This window comes from Acipenser ruthenus, chromosome 10, assembly GCF_902713425.1.
Source record: "Acipenser ruthenus chromosome 10, fAciRut3.2 maternal haplotype, whole genome shotgun sequence".
Classification (NCBI taxonomy): Eukaryota; Metazoa; Chordata; class Actinopteri; order Acipenseriformes; family Acipenseridae; genus Acipenser; species Acipenser ruthenus.
Genome location: NC_081198.1, coordinates 14,487,979 through 14,510,066, shown reverse-complemented (window position 1 = coordinate 14,510,066; position 22,088 = coordinate 14,487,979). Strand labels below are relative to the sequence as shown.

The 22,088-nt window shown below is 37.7% G+C and overlaps 1 protein-coding gene across 2 annotated transcripts in view; it reads right to left on the bottom strand.

Annotated features, from left to right (window-relative positions):
* LOC117401120 (dual specificity protein phosphatase CDC14AB) overlaps positions 1–22,088 on the bottom strand; it is a 54,496-nt gene that overhangs the window by 17,501 nt on the left and 14,907 nt on the right. For both annotated transcript variants that reach the window (XM_034001633.3, XM_034001618.3), the window contains exons 5-10: positions 20,903–20,982; positions 11,246–11,312; positions 8,542–8,604; positions 7,245–7,332; positions 5,872–6,102; positions 1,917–2,055 (exon numbers count right to left, since the gene is read on the bottom strand). In XM_034001633.3, the coding sequence (XP_033857524.1) occupies positions 1,917–2,055; positions 5,872–6,102; positions 7,245–7,332; positions 8,542–8,604; positions 11,246–11,312; positions 20,903–20,982 (668 nt within the window). The remainder of the gene's footprint in view (positions 1–1,916; positions 2,056–5,871; positions 6,103–7,244; positions 7,333–8,541; positions 8,605–11,245; positions 11,313–20,902; positions 20,983–22,088) is intronic.

Below are 22,088 nucleotides of genomic sequence, written 5' to 3'. Positions count from 1 at the left end.
GCATGCCAAAGCAATGCAATGAAAAACCAAGACCAAGACATCTTCCGAAGCCACAGCACATAGTCAGTCACAATTCTTTTTCTAAAAGCATGCTGTATATGTAATTCACCCTCAAACTTTGTTACGAGATAAATCAAGAGCAAATTATTATTTTTATATATATATATATATATATATATATATATATATATATATATATAAATTCTATTCAACAGTACCTTCTTGTGGCCAGCACAATATATAAGACTCATCTCAGCACAACACTGAAGACCTCCCTCCATTAGGACCAGCTCTCTACTAAGACTATTTCACTAGGTCCTTTCAGTAATAGTGGAATACCACTGTGTGACAAAATTCTCTTCTCTGACGCATATTAGAAAACAGCTAGAATAGAGGGAGCAATTTCATTGGCTAACAAGTGTTCCAACCTGTGCAGATATGTCAGCATATGGACAGAGCTTGGAACTTTCAGAAGCATTCTACCCGATTCCATTGACAACTAATTCACTTTGGAAGTGGTGAGGTGGTGGTGGGGTGGTGCCATTTTCTAAGCGCAATAACACACGCCAGGGTGTTCAAAAAAGCGGTCCAAATTTGTTTAACAGCACTTGGCTTCACCTCCCAGGTGTGTGGATATTAGATCATATTTGAATATGCCGTCATGTGTTCTTGCTTTCTTATAAACCTCATGGATTGATTGTTCACAGTATTGCAGCCATTATGTAACGGTAGATGCCACCTAAAACTGACCAGACTTGAAAACTCACTTTTAAAACAGTTATTTAAACTTCAAGAACCTTGCATATTCATACAAAATCTTACCAAAAAACATTTTAAAAATGTCTTCATAAACAAACAAAGGTTTATGACAACATCAACATCCTGTTCAGTGGCCTCAAGAAACGTTTGTGTCGCTGCAGTCAGCAAACTTTCAACCGGCACTCAAGATAAGTAGTCTGTGTGTCTGAAGCACAGAAATGCTATAAACCTTACTGTGACTATTACTGTTTGGAATAAAAATAACAAACAATGCTGTTTTCCTCTAGAGAGGCTTACATGTCTGAAGGAAATTCCAAAAGGCATGATTAAAGTTTCCCTTAACAGTCTGCGTTTCTAATCACCTACTGCTCTCTTCTCCCTCCTCCCCAAAAGCAAGATGTTTGTCAGCTGTTCTGAATCCCAGCTGGCTGACACAAACCCACACACCCACACATACATATATATCTCCCCTGGTTGCATAACATAAAATAAACTAAACCAGTAATCAGCATTTAACTAAAACTTCACATTTTTCAGCCAAATGCCAATATATTTTACACAACCCAAACTCACACCCTAATAAAGATTTATAATGCACCTCAATGGCTCCAGGCTAGACTTTCTTTCTCTCAGTATCAAACTAATTTCCATTCATTGAAATCATCATGTACAATCTGCTTTTCCACAAACTGAAGAGAATTACTAAACAGAATGTTTTCCCAGGAGGAACAGTACATTCTAGTTCAGTAGCACATGACCCCGGTCTGACCCTAGTGTGTTTCTACAGTACCTCTGCTAATGACCATGAGGATGTTCATAAAGATCACTGGCATTAAAGCAATCAAACAGGTATTGACAAAAGAGCACGTTTTTAAATGACCATCAAAAAGATATTGTGCAAAAGGAAGCCAATGCATAAAATGAGGCCTGAAATAAAGAACACACACCCTGCTAAAACAGAAGAGTGTTTCTCTCATTCCTTTAACAGGTAGGGGGAACTCCTAAGAGATTTAGTTGCTGTAGATATTTTTAGCGGGTTTTACAGAAACAAACTAGGAAATGTATAAAAACATAATGTGTGTTGGAGGTTTCAATGGTTAAACATACTGCATTTAACAAAGTATGGCTATTTAACAGCAAGTTTAAAATGTACTTACTCCTCTAGAAAGTGCTGCTGTGGTCCAATGATAGACCCGGGTCGACATGTCCTGATCCATGCAATGGTCTCTGCAGCTGTGAACTTGTAGTGCTTCATTAGATAGCAAGCTATTAATGTCCCTGTTCTCCCCAGGCCAGCTGGAAGGAAGGGAAACAATACATTTTAATCAGTTTCCAAAAGCTACAGGACTTCTTTATAAGAAGTGGTGTTAAAATGTTTAAACTGCATAGAATTTACGGGTGGTCAATTATAAAATCACCAAACAGAATCCAAAACTCCAATATACTGCTAAATATATACCGGATAAATTTGGGGATACCATCTACGCATATGGAAGTGAAAGGTTTGGAGTTGAAAAAAGAAAGGAGAAAGTACAAACTATTCCTGTAAAGTCTAGATGGCAGCAGGAGATTGAGCGCTTAGTTACAGAAAGGAGGCACCTGAGGAAGCAACTCCCAGGCCAAGCAGGGAAATGGACGAGATGGGAGAGTATGGAAAAACGCAAGATCGGCTGGCGAGATCTATGGACAATGAATGGAACAGAGCAGGATCAGTTTCCTCATCAGGTCAACATATGATGGTTCTCCCATCACCACAGAACCTTAAATCTTTGGGTAGGCGAGGACCCCCCATGTCCTTTGTGTTCATCGGCAGCTACATTAAGACACATTTTGACAGGAGGTAAGGCGGCTCTTAGCCAAGGACGGTTTACTTGGTGCCATGACCATGACCACGATGTTTGGCCTTAGCATTGGAAGAAAAGCGCAGCACGACCAACAGGTTGCCACCAATTCCAGCAATAGACGATACACGAAGAACGACATTCTCCGTCCAGGGGAGCAATCTCCAAGAAAAGGTATTAAAACCAAAACTCGTCTAGGACAACTGGAAGCTGCTAGAGACTGGAAAATGCTGGCATATGTTGTTATTTTCCCACCTGAGATTGCCACCACTAACCTTCGACCTGATATTGCCTTGTGGTCTGGATCAGCACGCCTTGTTCACATGGTAGAGTTAACAGTGCCATGGGAGGATGCTGTAGATGAGGCGTATGAGAGGAAGAAACTGCGGTATGCTCAACTAGCCACTGAAGTGGAACAGCGAGGATGGAGAGTCCGGGTTTACCCAGTGGAGGTGGGTTGTCGAGGATTTGTGGCACACTCTACAACCCGGTTCCTCAGAGACGTCGGATTCAGTGGCCAAGAGTTGCGTCGCACAGTGAAGAACTTATCTGAAGCAGCAGAGAGGAGCAGCAACTGGTTCTGGTTGAGACGAAAAGATTCTGGTTGGGGACCTCAAGCACAGTAGAAAAAAAAAACGTTGATGTAAAGGAAGGTAAGTAAGCTGGGCTTAGCTGAGTCGGGGAAAGAGGGGGGTGATGCTGGGATGCCAGAATCACTGTCGAGCCCTCTTAAGATGTCGTGGGCAAGTCGATGAAACACCAAGGATAGAAGGTGCCCACTTGAAGACCCCAGAGAAGTACTCTACTCAGCTCAGTCCAGACGTTTGTCATGCTAATGCGCAAGGGAGGACACATTGTGGTTGATCCCTGGAGCCAGCACTGCAGCCGTTGTGTGTGCTGATGCGCTAGGGAGGCAAAATAGGCTGATCCCTGGATCCAGCATTACACTTCAGCCATCAACACCAGGCAGAAGGATATCTACATCATTATATGGAAGGAAACGCAGATGGATCACATTAGTTTACAGTAAAAGAAGCTATGTCTTAGTTGGTGCTTATCTTGGCGAGAGCTGAGTCTAATATCAGCATAATGTTTTAACACCTACTCTCATGAAATGGAAATCATTTTATATAAGCATTTCATGCATACACATGTTTCTGCCCTAGATTCATAGTCATTCTGGGTTCTTTTGAATATGTTCCTATTAGCTTACTATACATTATGCAATGAAGTGGAAAATCATTTTTCCATTAACAGACGTGGGGCCCTATTCTCAAAGCTTTAACTTGTGTTATTTCAAGAATGTTTTTTCACTTTTTTTTTTTTTATGAATAAAATAATTGTGCCCAAAACAAAGACTGTTGGCTTATTTTTTTATTGCCACCTTTTTTAAAAAAAGCTTAATACTTTGTGAACAGGGCTCATGCTAAACAGCATCTTATTTTTAAGCAAATATCTCCACCAAGTGGACAATTAGTGCAATTACAGTCTTCATGTTTTAACAGTATTGGAAATCATAAGAAACAAATTGTAATTAACTAAAATTATACATTTGTGGCTTCATTTTTTAACAATAGTCAACAAATGTATTTATATATATACATATATATATATATATATATATATATATATATATATATATATATATATATATATATATATATATATACCAACATTTCAATATGTTGTGCATATCTTTCAAGGGTAGCGTGTGTTTGAATCAAAATATTGGAGAAATTTATAGGTTTCTGACGGCATGACAACTATTTGTTATTGTTTATATTTAAATCCATGATTTATTCTTACATGATGTAATGGTGTTCTATATATTGTGATATCATTTTTACTTCTATCTTTGAATCGGTATTAATTCGAATTAACATTGTTTTATAGAAACTTATATTTATATTATCATGCAATGCTGGCTCTGAGGCTCAGTCTTGATTTGGCCTCCCCAGCGCATCAGCATGCACAGCTTTTTAATGAATTTTGTTTATTTATTTAAATGTTATATATTTATTGAAGTTAATTAGTTCATTCTTTTCTCTTGAGTCCCGCTGGCATAATCGTGTTCAGTCTATTTATCCATTTACTTTCTTTTCTTTTTCTATATGTTGCATTGTCTAATTTGAGCTGTTCTAATACTACAAACTTTACATCATTCATGTCATGTCCTTGACTGGTGAAGTGCTGTACTATTGGTTCATTCATTTTTTTATTTCTAAATTAATGAAAGGTGGTTCTGAAATTTTATATAAAGTTGTTCCAGTCTCTCCAACATATTTTATTTCATCACATTTTTCACAGGCTATTCCATAAACAATTTTTAAAGTAGGTATTAATTTTTAGTGGATATGTGTTGTTCTTATGTTTAATGATATTTTTTACTTTTGTCCATGTATTTACACACTTTACATGTACTAGTGCAAGTATTTGTAGAAACTATTCTGTCAATCATTCTTTTATATGTTTACTGTGAACTAAAATATCACCTAAATTAGCTTCTCTTTTGAATGCTACTACTGGAGCCTTAAGAAATACTTTTTTCAATTGTTCTGAATTATGTAGAATCCACAAGTGTTTCCAAACTATCTTTCCCCACGTATGTACTGGCAAAATGCATTCCTAATTTAGATCCTATTGCTGTACCATCGTTTTGTTTGTAATTCTTATCAACAAATGTAAAATAACTGTTTTCTAATCTATCTAGTCTATTGTCTAGTGCTTTTTGACAAGCTTCTAAAGTTTCTTTACGAGGGACACTAAGGTACAAGAATTTTACATCCATGCAAAGTAAAATTGTATTCTCTGGAAGGTTGTGCTTTAGTGAATTAAGTCTTTTTAAAAATTGTGTTGTATCCTTAACATAGCTTGATAATTTCTCAACGTGTGACCTAAATTGTTTTTCTGCTATTTCAGCTATTATGTGTGTTGGATTATCAATCATGCTTTTTAAATTATTTTGATATAATGCCTTTATTGTATAGTCTCTCCGCAATTTCCTTAACCTCTTTTACCGATTTATTGATCTTATTGCTTTTAACTTCCTCATATGTATCCGTATTATTTAATTCACATTCTATTTGCTGGTCTTATACTTATATCATCATCATTTAACAACTCATAGTCCTAGCTTGTTCTTCAATATTGGTTAAATTAAGTTTACATTTTTTTTCTTTTAGCCCTACTATTATTTCTTGTTTAACTACTTCAATATACATTTATCTCTTCCATCCAGATCCCCAGTCAAGCATATTAAAAGATGCCATACCTTTACAATGTACTGCAACAGCACCATCCGTACTTTCACAGATGTGTAAAAACCTTCTCATGATGACATCACTGGGCGTACTCCCGTCAATGAAGAACAGGTCATAGTGGTCAAACCCGGCATCTGTAAAGCGACTGGCGTCATAAATCTTCTTGTTGAGCCGGATGATGGTGGTGACGTTATGCTTTCGGAAGTAGGGAAAGTAGGCTTCAGGAGCATGGAGGGGGTACCCTGTAGAGAGACATGAGACAAAGATGAATACACACAACCCATAGGGAGAATTAAAACATAGGAACAAGATCAGCCACACTATAAGGAACTGCTGAGGTGGTAACTGTTCACAAAACTTCAAGTCTCTTCTTTGAAGACTATTTAATAAGTCTGTGCTGATATTAACACAAGTGCAACACACCCTTCCACTCTCACACACCAACACTCAGTCTGGTCTTGGCATCCTCCCCAAAGCTGGATCCAAAGCCATAATTTGTTTCAGGGTTATCGATTCAGGAGCATATTCATTACTTGAAGCAGTAGGTTGTTACAAATGACATCTTTAAAAAGATGTGTTATAAGATATATTTATCATTTCACTTTATTTTTCATATGGCCTCAGACTACGATTGAAGGAATACAGTACTTGACCTAATTTATAGTGCAATGCAACAGCGCCGCCTACTGTTAACTCTAGAAATTGCAAAAGTCTGGAATAAAGATTCCACACAGAGAAGCATTAGACATTTATATAAGTGAGCCAAGACAGACTGTTACCACTTCTGTGACATTTAACAAAGTGTAGAGGAATTTATCAATTGTGTGCAATGGGTTGGTTCAAGCAGCTAATGTGAAAATATTTTGAAATTGTTATTTATAAACATCAGAGCATGCTATAGCCGAGGCAAAATACAGGAAACACCCCTATAAGGAATGGTGCCTCGTGGAATAGCACAGGCTCGGTATATTGAGAGAGATGGTGTTCCTTTTAGCTCCTCACAACATTACCACTCCTAATCAACAGCAATCCATCTACAGCATTTACCAAGCAAAGCCAAGCTCAGCTATGAGTCATTCTGATATTAATAATTAAATTCATATAATATAAAATCCAACTTCTTTGGGTGGGGAGGGGGGTTCTAGAAATTAGGTAATAGACTCCACCTGAACCTTGTAGAAGAGGGTCAGGGAGGACCAGGGCGGGTCCTATTAACTGTAGCACAGCTACCGAATGGGGGAAGCACTTCCATCAAGCATCTAGCATTGTGGTGGGGTAACTGGGTGACACACGAGTGAAAATAAAAAAGTCTGCCTTGTGTGAATGTGCTGCTGATATGTTACGTGTTAAGAGATCTGTATCACGGGGGCTGCTGCTTTCTTACCATGTTCAATTTTGCTTTTGGGATGAGGTCCACTAAAAGCCAAGAACTTCCCTGGTACAATCCAGTTGAAATCTCCGTTTTCTACACGCTGCAAAGGAGTAAGAGTAAGAGATACACTTAAATAAAGAAACTTCAGCAGTGCTGAATCCCATTTAACTATAGGGGCTGACCTGATCAACTTGCATCCTGCTGTGATTTTATACAGCACCACGGAATAGACCCGGACTGCATTAACCGTTTATTTTTAGTGGCAATCCAGGAATGGTGGTTAATGCAAATCAAAAGGGGATTCCCCAGTGCTGTAAAATGCTCTAATAAAATCCATTTCAACAAGGGCAATATTTTTCAGAATATTAGATACGTTTTTTGCATTTCCCCATGCTTTTCTCATGGTAATACTACGCCTTTACCATAGTTTGCCATGTTTTTCAATAAGCTTTAGCATACCACTCTGCTTTACAATGTTTATGCTTTATTACACTTTGCTACGCTTTTGCTAAGTAAAACTTTTATAAAAGGGAGCATGCTATACATTTCATTCAAACACGTGTATTGTCAACAGTTAAAAAGTAAATTCAAATTACATTTCCCCCCTTACATTTAGGTACTTTTATTATTGCTTTTATATGTGGTTCTTATTGCAATTACCTTAACTATTGTGTTAGTTGTATTTTTTGAAACAGTGCTTTGACTGTCAGTGCTATTTGCCTGCCACAGACATATGCAACACAGATACAAATCATCCAAAAAGGCTTTATATTAGTAAGCTACAGCCCCATCTAGAGCATTGCTGTGTATTGCCAGGAACATCATAATAAGATATGAGGAAAATATATTTTGAAGCTACTAACTAACTATTAAATTGTAGCTGAAACCACAGGCTGCCAATGCTAAGGTGTTAACAGTGTGGAGTTTAAATGTTTTTCAAGTGGTCAATGTTTAAAAGATATGTCAAATGTGAAATACAGAGGTCAGCTGTGGTGTTCATACAAGAGGACGTGCACAGTGTAAGCTTTTTTTTATTTTTTTTTATTCAGTCTTATCCATGTACATGTTGTACAAACATAGTCTACTACCTATTAATGTTGTAGTGTTTCATAATGCAGTAACAGCTCTCTAATGGAGGGCTTCATGAATACTTTTTTGAATGGTTACAAAAATACTCCAGTAAGTTGAAGTTTAAAATGTTTAATCCTAAAGGAAATCCAATGGAATCCAACATCCCTTTTAAAAGCACTGCTGTGTGTTTTGGGCTGGCTGTCTTCACTGATCGACATGGAAAGTTAAAGATACTTACTTCATAATGCTCATATTCATCCACATCAAAAGTTTCAAAATCAAAGAAGCCGTGCTGCAGGGCCTGAAAAACAGAGGACAGGAGGAGCAGGTAAAGTACATGTGTGGTTATGGCAAAACATGTACAGAACTGAGCCAAAATGAAAAAGAAACCAGTGCCTCTTAAACACGGATTAAACATGCATGCTTTGGAAATTAAACAAATTGAAAAAGCTTACTTTAATATTTTAAATTGAATATGTGTATTTAATAGGGTAACATCTTAAAAGAATGGCTGCAAATTCACAATTAATTCCACATAAACAACACCTGTATCTCTTAGGCCCTTCCTCTGAGTTCTGAAGTAATTCATTTTGAATTCAGCCCTGTTAATTCATGTGGATTTAATTACCCATATTCATTCCTTGTATCGCATGATGTTGATCACATGTATAAGGCATGCATTCATGCATGAATGAATGAAGACTTCACAATCCCCTGGTGAGCGAGGAAGAGGGTATGAATTAGTGAAGAATAAACAGTGAATTAATTAGGAGGGGAAAGGATGCAGCCGGAATTCATTACGGATCTGTAGCTGTTATTTTAAAGCGTTACCCACAATAAAAGATACTAAAAGTAAAAAAAAAAAAAAAAAAAAAAAAAAAAAGGGGGAGTACTAAAAAGCACTTTCAGATTTTCAATTTCATAAATACAGGTTACTCTACTTTTTATGTATCGTTTCAGAGTCTTTAGGAGAACAGAAATGTTATACTACTCTGGAGCTCAGAAATGCATCACTCTGAGCTCTTCATCAATAAACACAAGCCTGCTTTAGGTGCATTAGGTGTTATTTCCAGGGCTCCTGAAACCTGATCCATCAGCAGCTTTAAAAGTTTGATAAGAAGGCAGGCGTAGAACACACTCTCTCATGAGCCTGACAGGGGCCCATTCACCAAACAGTATGTATTCCGGATCGCTTTTATATCACAGAGGTGGTAAAAAATTATATATTTGTAATATAAAAAATGTAATTACAAAAAATAGTAAAACTCTCAATATGAGCAACTATTAACTTAAGTGTGCCCGGACACTCAAGGGTTTTCAAAGTGAAGGTTGTGAAACATCACAAGCAGACCGGCTGTACATACTGTAGCTACAGTGCAGGCAGTAGGTCCTTTAGCAATACATTTTTAAAACTGTAAAATTATGAAGAGTACCATTTTTTGTTGCTTTATAGATCCACAATAACCTTGTATTAACACTTCACCTTTGCATGCTATTGTAAGCCATTTCCCTGATAATTGGCCCAAGAGATTTCCCTTTAAAAATCTCTCTCAGATTCTACTCTTAGTTATTTCTATATATGACAGGCTCATTAGATAACCCCTGCTCATCCTTCCTGATCAGGCCCCTGATTTACAGTTCACAGATCTTCACTAACCTGAAGTGAACTACAAGGTACATTTATTAGAGCTCTAGGCTTGTTCTTCAGGGATTTACAGGAGTGTAGGTTGGGAATGCTTAACATCGTCCAGGTGGAAAACATATTATCTATAAGCCCTGCGCTCAGACACTTGTGTAATGAAGAATAGGTAGGGCCACTCATGTCAAGTGCGATTCAGCAGTAGATCTGATCTGCGCTTAAGTGATTCCTTGTAGTTTTTCACTGCCCTTTGCCTTCGGCCATGCAATGCACTATAAAAACTTCATTCACATTATCGTAAATCACAAAACATGAGGTTTTTCCCCCACATATTGCCCATTTAAAAGTACATATTCCAAAGCTATGCTGATTATCATCAGGAATAAGAAAGGCATTTTTAGTTTGTCTTTAAAATTAGTATGAGAGAGAGAGAGAGAGAGAGAGAGAGAGAGAGAGAGAGAGAGAGAGAGAGAGAGAGAGAGAGAGAGAGAGAGAGATTGGGGCTAACAGAGTTGAAAGGTTACATTGTCACATGATTTAAATGGAATGGCTGTTCAGTCCCAGCACTTCAGATAAGTTGAAAGCAGATTTAGAGATAAATGATAATAACTCAATATTATCAACATCCCTGCAAACACATCCCTGCAAACATGTTTTACAAAATACAGTAAAAATCAGAATGAGGAAGCCACCACTAATTTACCCACCAGACAGCGTTAGGAAGATGTGATTATTAAAGTTGAAACCAAGGTTAATTGCTTGAAATAGAGCAGGCCCTCTTGCCATCACAACAGATGTCACATGTCATTATCTAATGGTATTTAGCAGGATCACAACAAAGGAAGGTGTGTGACTGTTAAGGAATGCTTCAGAACAATGCCCTGGAGCTTGGAGGCATTTTCACACTTGTTAAACGACATAGCTAAGTCATGGTAGCATATCGGCAAACAATTAATGTTAATATCCAGGATTCTAAAAAGAACATTTTCTTCCAGTTAAAAAAAATTCCACAAACGTCATCTAACAATTCAAAGAGGGGAGTACGATTGCAATCAAATCCCCAAAGCTTCAATTAGTCCAGCACAAGGGCTGGGAGATTCACCCTTAAGCTGTCCCTAGCTATTTTGGCAGTTTGCCCATGTTGTTTAATGAGTACACCCATGCATTTCCCCTCCATTACTCAAATATAAAGCAAATAATAGCTAGGAAAGCCACTGCAAATTACATCCGATTCTGTTCAACCTCCTACCTCTAAATAAGCAAATACTCAAAGCTGGCATCCTAAACATGTTAGTATTCTTACCTTTCTGACTCCTTGTAAACAATCAAGAACAGTTAGGTTGTATGTGCAATTTCCAAAGGAAGCATCCCTGAAAGAGACAGCAACAGAGACGCATGTTAGGTACTACGGTGAGCCAAGATGTTAAATGTTAAAAGGGGAACCACAACAGGTTTCGAGGATGAGATACAAAACAAAGTCAATATATGTGGGGGTCTAAAATAGCATATTGAAAATAAATCCCACTTGCAAGGGAGCACTGTCCTTAATATACAGCATTATTTCCACTCAACTCTGCCCCTCATTAGACCTGCTAAAAAAAAAAAAAAAAAAAAAACAGTGGGAAGAACAGTGGCCATTTATTTATTATTGTATTTTCCTAATTTTGTAGGTTTTGTTTCCCCCTCCTCTATCCCCAATATTTTATTTTCTTTACGTTGTGAAATGATGTTTTCATAAATCCATCTTTTGTACCACTTGAAAAATTAAATTAAAAAAAAATAAATAAATAAAAAATAAAAACCACCACACAAAACATCACAGTGGCAGATCTTAATACCACCTCCCCAAAATGTATGCCAAACCTTGGTCAATAAAAATCAAACATAAAACACCTGAAGAATTAATGCAGACTCCAAGGGCGGTGGTATTTACATCAACGTAGCGTGCCTCTCAGTACTTCGGATGTACTTCTGTGGGATATCCCCAATTATGAGGCGCTCTGAATAAAAATCAAGTGACGAGAGGGCTTCCAATTGTGTCACCACAGACCACAACAGGAAACTACTGTTATTTCATACTCTCACCCCTTTGAAAGAGGTTACAGTCTGAACTAGATTGTAAATATTATCATGGAGTCATTAGCTTCTGTTGAAATGTGTGTTACTTCCCTAAACACCAAGACACAGTCACAGACCCCAGCTGTTTAAATAACACGTTTATTCAGTAATACAAAAAAAAAAAAAAAAGGACTGCTTTTATTATGTCCATTCATTGTAACCCACAACACATACAGTAAACACAAGCTTGTTTGTATTCCGACTGTTTGGCATTCTGTGGGAGGGAGGATTGATGTATTGTAATTATGAAATGAGCGCACCACTGGAAAAATAAACAGTGACTCGCATAACCACAACTGTGTTTTACTTTATTATTATTATTATTATTATTATTATTATTATTATTATTATTATTATTATTATTATTATTTATCAGTTAAGTGGTGACCTGAAGCCACTTAGTGGAAATGGGTGGAGAGGCTCTGGTTGTTTCAGATTATCTAATTAATATTTTAATAAGTATTCAATAAACACACAAGCATCAATAAAGCAAACAAGCGCAAGTAAGATAACAATCATATGAATATGAACACATGAGTTAAAATACAACTGTGCTGTCTTTACCATCTCCTATTTAAAGAGCTTGTATTAATCTTTATGTTCCAAAATGAAAGGCACCTATGGTTTCTAAAAAGTGCTTAAGGTAAATCAAAGATTATGGCACTGCCATAGCACATCATTTTAAATGATGACACTGTAAACCGACAAAGAATTGTGACAAAGATAACAGAGGGTGTTGGCATTTTATTCAACATTATCATTAAATAATTACCCAGACGATACTATAGTTTTTATTATTTGGCTATTTTATTAAAAGACGCTATAAAAAACGATAGCTTGGATCCCAGCAAGACCTAATAAACAGCATGGAGGTATCATTGCATTTGATCTGGTCAGTGCTTAAAATGGGAATCAAGAAATGAGGCTTTGGAGACAAGAGTGTACCTACTGTATCCATATTAAATTAGAAATATTTAAAATGAAATCAAGTTCCAGGAAACCGCCCATGCTGTGATCTGTCCCACTGGGCACTGTGAAAACATGTCCAGGAAAGGCACAACAGCGTACAGTTGAAACTTTCCTGTTCGGGGAGTAAGATCATGCTTTCCTGTTTCCTGTATTAGGTAATGTAGGGGCTTGCAGCACAGAAGTGAAACAGCAATGATAATCCAGTCTTTCCCTGAAGTAAAGCAACACCCTCCTGGGAGTGCTCACGGACACATACATAAAGTAGCATTTCAAGTTGGTAAAAGCATTAAATACAATGAATTCACCCTCTTGCCATTTTAATTTGTCATTAAAGTACAGATTACTGTCCTAGAAATATGCTCTATAGAACAACTTATCCTCCTCCAGGGCACTACAGAATCTAGAATATGAATATTGCACCACCAAAGGATATATATAAAAGGGTGGTGCAATATTTTGTATTTTTTTTTAAATAAGTGTTCATGGAGTATAGCTGAATAACCAGTGTGGCTTCAAAGGGGGGCAGGCTGGCTGTTGCCCTCCATCCTCGTGAGTACAACAGACACAGCGTTCCATGCATATCCCGTTTATGGAAAAATGTGTTTTTTAAATCCAACGAAAGTTTAAAAATGTTATAGACCAGGGACAAATCGCACATCCTGCGAGTATAGATGGGCATCACGAAAGAACGGGACATCCTAGATTTTAAGACAGAACAGTGCACCTCCAGCTGCACTGAATCAATCACTGTAGAGGTGGTTATCAATACACACTGTATCATTCCAGAACATTTTAAACACCTTGTCATGGTCAACACGTGCCAACCTGGCTGACACAGGTTTGGAATAAACTAATACAGTTCCAGTGTAGTCATGCTTCAGCCCAGTGAACAGCTTAGTAATTAAGTTAGTGTCCAAGCTGGGATTCAAACCGTTGGCTCTCACTCCCCAGCCAAAATGGCTCCCACAGTTTACAGGAACTCAGTTTAATCGTTTTGTTTTATATGATGTTTATTCCTCCCATCCCCCTCCTCCCCCTCCTCCAACTACACCCTTGGAGATGGAGCATCACATTTCAATGTCAAATCTGGAGTCAGCATAACATTAAATTTAGACCTGCGTCACACCTTATGAAGTACGCTGCAATTAGAGCAGAACTCTTCCACAATTAAGATGAAACATGCAATTGTTAAGCCCAGTATCGGCATGGGGAATGCAGAGCTTGTACACATTTCCAGTGGGTGGTTTACTCGCGACCTTTACCATGTTACCAAGTGTAATGTTACTTGTGCGACTTTCTGGTATGCTATCAAGTCAATCTAAGACAGAGTCCCTCAGAATTAAACTATGAAAGCTCAGTATGCCGTAATCAAGAGGTTGCACTACTGTAGCTGGTTGGTCCAACACAGAAGTTTAAAACCACACCATTTGTATTCAATTTGTCTTCAGCACAAGGAAAGGGATTTGTATAGAGAACCATCTACAGTAATGTATTCAGGGCAACTGGGGGTTGAGTATTCTTTCTAGGTAAAAACAGAGGGTGACCTGCACTTTAGTGGTGCTCACCTACTGTATAGTCAGGGGTTATGCTTTTAAAATCTTTAAATCTGTAAAAAGCTATTTAGCCATCCAAAGAAAATCAAAAAATAAAGAAAATAGAAAATGCTGATTTCTATACTTTATTGCATATGTAAGTTTAATAAGCAGGTTTTCATCATATCATATGCATTTATTCAGTTTGCCTTCAGCACCCTTTTATCTATATGCACTGCACCACTCTGCTGTTCCTACCAATGATAATTACTATGCACAACAAAACAGCTGTTTAGCCTTTCCTTTACTATAAAAAAAAAAGAACTCTTGCTAAATAACAGCACCGAGTAAACAGTTCAAGTAAACGAATAATCAATATCCAAACAGAAAATCTCAGTTGACTCCATAAAATGATGATATATCTATGCCAAAATCAAGGCAGCAGAGAGTCTCGTTTTTAAGGTCCTCTTCTGGCTTGTGGCCAACTAACATTTAACGGTGAAACAGAATCAGTCTTCAATAAACCCATCTCAGAAACACAAAGCTCATCTTCAAAAACCAACCAGGGGAATCCAGGCAACTACTGTATCTGCATGGTACTGTCTCTTGATGGAGAAGAGCGGAGCACTCAGAATTCATAGGAACAGCTTTGTGGATACGCCAGGGGAACTACACAGCTGGGTGTCTGTTTAGGTAAATCTGTGTTACACAAGTGATCAAATTCACACCAGTTGAGTTGGGAAGCAGTGTTAAAGGTAATAATTATGTACAAGATGCTTAGTCAAGCTGCCAGCACAACTCACAATTTCTGTTACTCTTAGATTACATTTATTTTCATGTCACTGAACTTTAAAAATGTCCCTTAAAACAGCACACAAAGTTTTATACTAGTTTATGGTAAAAAAAAAAAATGTTTGATTTTTTTTAGTTTTTTTTTTTCAGACAAAAATGTGGGCAAACTTTTGCAAATTACTTTGAAAAGGGGCTTCAGTCCAAGTTTAACAAAACACTGGAACTAATCATAACAGTACCAGTCATTGCAAGGACCAATCCTGTAGCAATGCTGAAATCCTGGCCACTTAACAAAAGCTGCAGTAACACCTCTTAAACTGTAATAACAGCAGCCTTGCGCTTCTCTTAAGGATTCTGAACAAAAGATTTCTGTACCTGATTTACACCACAGTCCAGAAAGGCACTACATCTTTAATCTCCCCAAACCCAGATTAGAACACAAGTCACAAGAGGCAAAGCACAGCACAGTGTCACTTAAGCCCCTTTCACACTGGCACTTCTACTCAGGTCCGGACCCGGGTCCCGGCTACCCGGGTCACAATCCTGTGTAGTGTGAAACCACGTACCTGGGTCAGACCCGGGTTAACTCGAGTCCCAGTGACCCACCTCAGGAAGTGGGTTGACACGCTTTGACCAGGGTTGAGTGAGACAAAATGCTTGACGGCCGTTCGTGAGCCAACGTAATAACAAACAGCCACGCCTGCAGTGAAAGTTTCACTTCCGCAAGAACATTTCTGTTTATTCTGTTTCGCCATATTTTTGTTGCTTGAGACACACCATGAGTCAGATTGCAGCAGGGGTGAAGAAACATTTTCTCTAATCAACATTTGGGCCGACGGTTCAATCCAGAGAAGCTTGGATGGAAGTGTCTGTAACAAGCTGCTTCCGGGGCATTGATACGTGTATTGTTTACTTGCATCTGTCACCCAGGTCAACCCTGCTTTATCAGAAGCAGTGTGAAATCGCGTACCCGAGTACACCAGGTCCTGCCTGGGTAGGTTCTGACCCTGGTAGATCATGCCAGTGTGAAAGGGGCTTTAGTCTGCATCACAGATCACACTGTGTCCAGTTAAGGGCAAGCTGCATGTAAAACACTTTCTGCAACTTCTACATAGATTTTTGAAAAACTTTCCAATACAAAAAGATGCTCAAGTAAGGATTGCTATAGCTGGTAATATTTTAATCTGCTAATGGATAGTTAAAGAAATAGCCTAAAAGAAAAAGAAAAAAAGACAAAACAAAACATCACTGGAGTTTCAACAGTTTCAAAGGGAAAATCAAATGAATACATTAAAAGTGTGTTGCCTTGTTTTTCTGTGTAAGCATGCAGTACATGTTCATTTCTTCATAATACGCTGCTTATCTACAGTACACTCACTATTCCCAACCAGGCGGGATTAGGGATTAGTGAGACCTGATGCCTGTGCCATACTAAATGTGCCTTATCTATTTGTTTTAAAAGATTTTTAAATCAACAACCAGTAATAACAAAATAGACAGGACTTGTGAAAATCTTTTACACACTGCCACAGAAATAAGAATGATACTGCAGTTTTGTTTCTACAGCTGCCATCAGCGTGCATTTCATTATGATAGAACAGTTCAGACTAGTTACAGTAGGTAAGGATTAGTCTGCTGCATTTCTATGGGTGCACATAATGCTAAATAGTGTAGCACTGAAACCGCTGTAGGTATTTCCCAGTGCTCGATTCTTTCTTAGGATGAGGCTAAAAGAGATAACAAGGTCTATAAATAAACACCACCAAGGAAATGGGATCTTCACTAAATCCGAGGATATGAAATGCTAACAGAGGCTGCTTTGAAGCTTAATAACCATTGCGGTATTTAATTTATTTAAACCAGGAACATAAATAGACCCTCGAGACAAAACCGCCATAGAAAGCATGTGTGTGAGAGATAAGGAACCACTAAATAAATATAACAACATTGCACCAATATAGCATGTTCCAAGGCTAGGTCCTCTCAAAGAGCTGCACAAAAATCAGAAGGAAGTCTAAGTATGAATGACTTGTGATCATTTTGAGATAATAAAAGATTTTGTTTGCATTCAATGCTACACAGGAGGCAGCACCGACAGGTAGTGGTAGTGTTATAAACTTCACTGTCTGACACACTGGAATATCTGAATGCAAATCAGGCCGGAAGGAATGACCATTGGGTATTTTAGCAATTGGGTTCTATTTGGGCTACCTTTAAAAAGTAACACCAGGTTGTCATGGATTAGTATCAATCATGGAAAACCAGAATATGCATTTGAAATCACAAGATTAAAAAAATGTAATCATGAAATACGTACATATGGACGCATAGTATGGGCGATTCCATAACTCGTTACAAGATAAATGCACATGTCCATGGCTTCATGAGGGAGAACAATGGTGAGCATACGATGATAAAGACACAGTGCGACAGTCTCCATTACACTGTGGTCACAGAGTTTCAAGGACCATGCCCTTCACCCTGCCAACACGGTTCTAATTAACGTGAAAACAATGTAATGTAAAATGGCAATGTAAAATATTGTCAACTCAAGTTTTAAAACAATTTTCCAGTACAAAAAGTTTCAGTCACACACAGTGGTAGCACAGGCTTTCAATACATATCTTACCGAAGTACTGTTTATATGCAATCAATCACAATATGTTTGTTTTATTTCTGAATGTATTAATTGTTCTTGATTAGCTTCATACAATAAAAAAAAAACAAACAAAAAAAACACAACAACATTGCAGCATATTAAAATAGCTTTAAGCAGAAAAAGGATAGGACTAGAAGAAATGTTATGTAATCTGTAGTAAACAGATGCAGGGGCACACTGGTATTTTAATGAATGGGTTTAAGAAACAAAACAGATATTTTTTATTAAACATACATTAATGTGGACAGGTATATCACAACTGTACCAGTATTGAAAAGTGAGTTAGGACAGAAAGTGGTTTTGTACCGGTATATTCTATACCGAAACAAACTGTACTAGTATTGTACCGATACAAGTGTGAACAGGGCTTATAATGCCTCCAAACTCACCATGTTTCTACCATTAACCAAAGCCTTTCTCTCCTGATAGATTATATATATATCTTAAATCTATAATTTATATATATATATATATATATATATATATATATATATATATATATATATATACACATATACAGACATGCTCAAATTTGTTGGTACCCCTCCACATAAAACGAAGAATGCACAATTTTCTCTGAAATAACTTGAAACTGACAAAAGTAATTGGCATCCACCATTGTTTATTCCATATTTAATAGAAATCAGACTTTGCTTTTGATTTTTTATTCAACATAATACTGTAAATAAGAAAACAAATGAAAATGGCATGGACAAAAATGATGGGACCGCTAACCTAATATTTTGTTGCACAACCTTTAGAGGCAATCACTGCAATCAAACGTTTTCTGTAGCTCTCAATGAGACTTCTGCACCTGTCAAAAGGTAGTTTGGCCCACTCTTCCTGAGCAAACTGCTCCAGCTGTCTCAGGTTTGATGGGTGCCTTCTCCAGACTGCAAGTTTCAGCTCTTTCCATAGATGTTCGATAGGATTCAGATCAGGACTCATAGAAGGCCACTGGAGAATACTCAAATGTTTTGTTCTTATCCATTCTTGGGTGCTTTTAGCTGTGTGTTTTGGGTCATTATCCTGTTGGAGGACCCATGACCTGCGACTGAGACAGAGCTTTCTGACACTGGGCAGTACGTTTCGCTCCAGAAATCCTTGATAGTCTTGAGATTTCATTGTGCCCTGCACAGATTCAAGGCACCCTGTGCCAGGCGCAGCAAAGCAGCCCCAAAACATAACCGAGCCTCCTCCATGTTTCACTGTAGGTATGGTGTTCTTTTCTTTGAAAGCTTCATTTTTTCGTCTGTGAACATAGAGCTGATGTGACTTGCCAAAAAGCTCCAGTTTTGACTCATCTGTCCAAAGGACATTCTCCCAGAAGGATTGTGGCTTGTCAATATGCATTTTAGCAAAATCCAGTCTGGCTTTTTTATGTTTTTCTTTCAAAAGTGGAGTCCTCCTGGGTCTTCTTCCATGGAGCCCACTTTCGCTCAAAAAGCGACGGATGGTGCGATCAGAAACTGACTGGGGTCGATTTTCCTCTGGGGTCGATTTTCCTCTTGCGGCCGCACCCAGGGAGGTTGGCTACAGTTCCATGGACCTTAAACTTCTTAATAATATTTGCAACTGTTGTCACAGGAACATCAAGCTGCTTGGAGATGGTCTTGTAGCCTTTACCTTTACCATGCTTGTCTATTATTTTCTTTCTGATCTCCTCAGACAACTCTCTCCTTTGCTTTCTTTGGTCCATGTTCAGTGTGGTGCACACAATGATACCAAACAGCACAGTGACTACTTTTCTCCATTTAAATAGGCTGAATGACTGATTACAAGATTGGAGACATGTGTGACACTAATTAAAGAAACTAATTAGTTTCAAATATCACTATAATCCAATTATTTATTATCTTTTCTAAGGGGTACCAACAAATGTATCCAGGCCATTTTAGAATAGATTTGTAGAATAAGCAATAATTCATCTCTTTTCACAGCTTCTTTGCTTAATTCTATGACATACCAAAGGCATGCAAGTATACATGATAAAATAGCTTTTAATTTCATCACTTTTCAGGAGGAATGAAGCATTATTTCAATGAGCTGTAAGGGTACCAACAAATTTGAGCACGTCTGTATATTATATTATATTATATTATATTATATAGATATAGACACCTTATCCATTTGCATATCCCTGCAGCCTTTAACATAACTTCATTTGTTTTGAATTATGAATTATTCAGAATCAACAATGAAAACCTGAGAACTTTGAAGCTGGTCAAAATATTCTTGTGAAACACAGCTATGCTTTTTTTTTCTTTTTTTTCCCCCCATTGATACATGCTCAGCCTGGCGATTACAGTCGGGCAGCTACAGTGTGTAATGTAGCGTGTTAAATCTATTTGTAAAAAGTGTTGAGAGACTTGGCGTTGAATATCTTTGTATTCAGTGCTGCTATTGCTTAAAGCAGATTCGGAGTCTGACTGAAGGAAAGTAATTTTCCGAAATGAGCGGTTTAATTTTAGTCTAAAACACACGTTTATATATATATATATATATATATATATAATGCCACAGTGGTCGAGTGACATCACTGCAGGCCCATGCAACCTTAGCTAAACCCAGATTACACAAGGAAATGTAGGTTGGATGTGTCCTGTTGCCCAGAAAACACAAAACATGTTTCCTGGAATTGCCACAGGCCAACCAGGAGAGATTCTTTGAGCATGTGACTTACTGATCATGTGACTAGGCAAAATGGATGTGGGTTAGACCATGGAAAAACATAAATTGTTTGTATTGTTAAGCATGCAGACGGACCATGTTTGTACAACATATGATCACAGTAGCATCACTCAATGCATTTCAGACAGTATACCGAGAGGCATTTATTTGTTATTTGAGAAATCCCAGAAGAAGTTTCATTAATTATTTTGCGGCTCACCTGAATGGCAGATACGACGCATTGGATCCGGAGACCAGCGCTCTGTAGGCTTCCTCTGGAGTCTTCTTTAAATATATAACCTGAAAATATGAAAGATAGGCTTTAAAATGACAAACACAAAGCAAGGAATGATTTGCAAAGGAAATGCACGTTTTAAAAGTCAGATCCTACAGCTCAGCGTCACACATACTGCAACCACACTACAGAGTTACAGGGGAATCCCTCTATTAGGGTAGTATAGAGAGCAGGTCATAACAGAAGACATAAAGCACTGGTCATATAGTTAAAACCAGAGAAGGCACTGCGCGTGTGAGACAAACTACTTCCTCTCTATTACAAAAACCTCACCTTCATCTCATATTCACTCCTTATACACTCATTGGGCCTGGAGTTGGATCTTATATATATATATATATATATATATATATATACACACACAATACATGGATGATGGCTATATTTGCATCTAGAATAGCACAGTAGCGACGTCAAAATGTCATAATTCCTCTAGAGGAAAATATACTCGGCCCATTCGACACCTCGAGACCGCTTTCAATTCAAACACAAAATGTCTCGTTTTCAATCACACGACAAAACCCACAGTTAAGAAATGCTCATAATGATCAACAAAATGAGAATATGTTTAATTAATTAATTAATTTAATTGATTGATTGATGTAAAGCTGGTACATTCTTATATTAGAGAAACTGGAGAGAATCAGGAAATTAAAGACATTCATGTCAATGACTTTCAAAATTTCAAATCACTCGACAACATCCACAAATCTGTCTCTGAAGATTTACAATCATCCTCCACCAATGGAAGAACCAACCAAGACAGCAACACAAATCTTCGACTCTGACAGCGCTTGAAGCCCATCTCATATTCACTCACACACACACACACACACACACACACACACACGATATAACGCCCTTCATTATAATGAACCTTTGGGTAGAATGAACCTGGCCCCTGGACCCCAATTAATAATGCCACCTCTGCAGTGAAGTCAACACTTTCGTCTTAATAAAAAGGATGCGCTGTATAACTGTGCCTCCGAAACTAAACTCATTTTCATGTTGCACAAAACTGGAAACAATATTAATCGTTTGAAAAAGGAGTAACGTAGGCATGTCTCTGTCGTGAATATAGGCTGTCAACCATGCGGCAAAGCAAAATTGA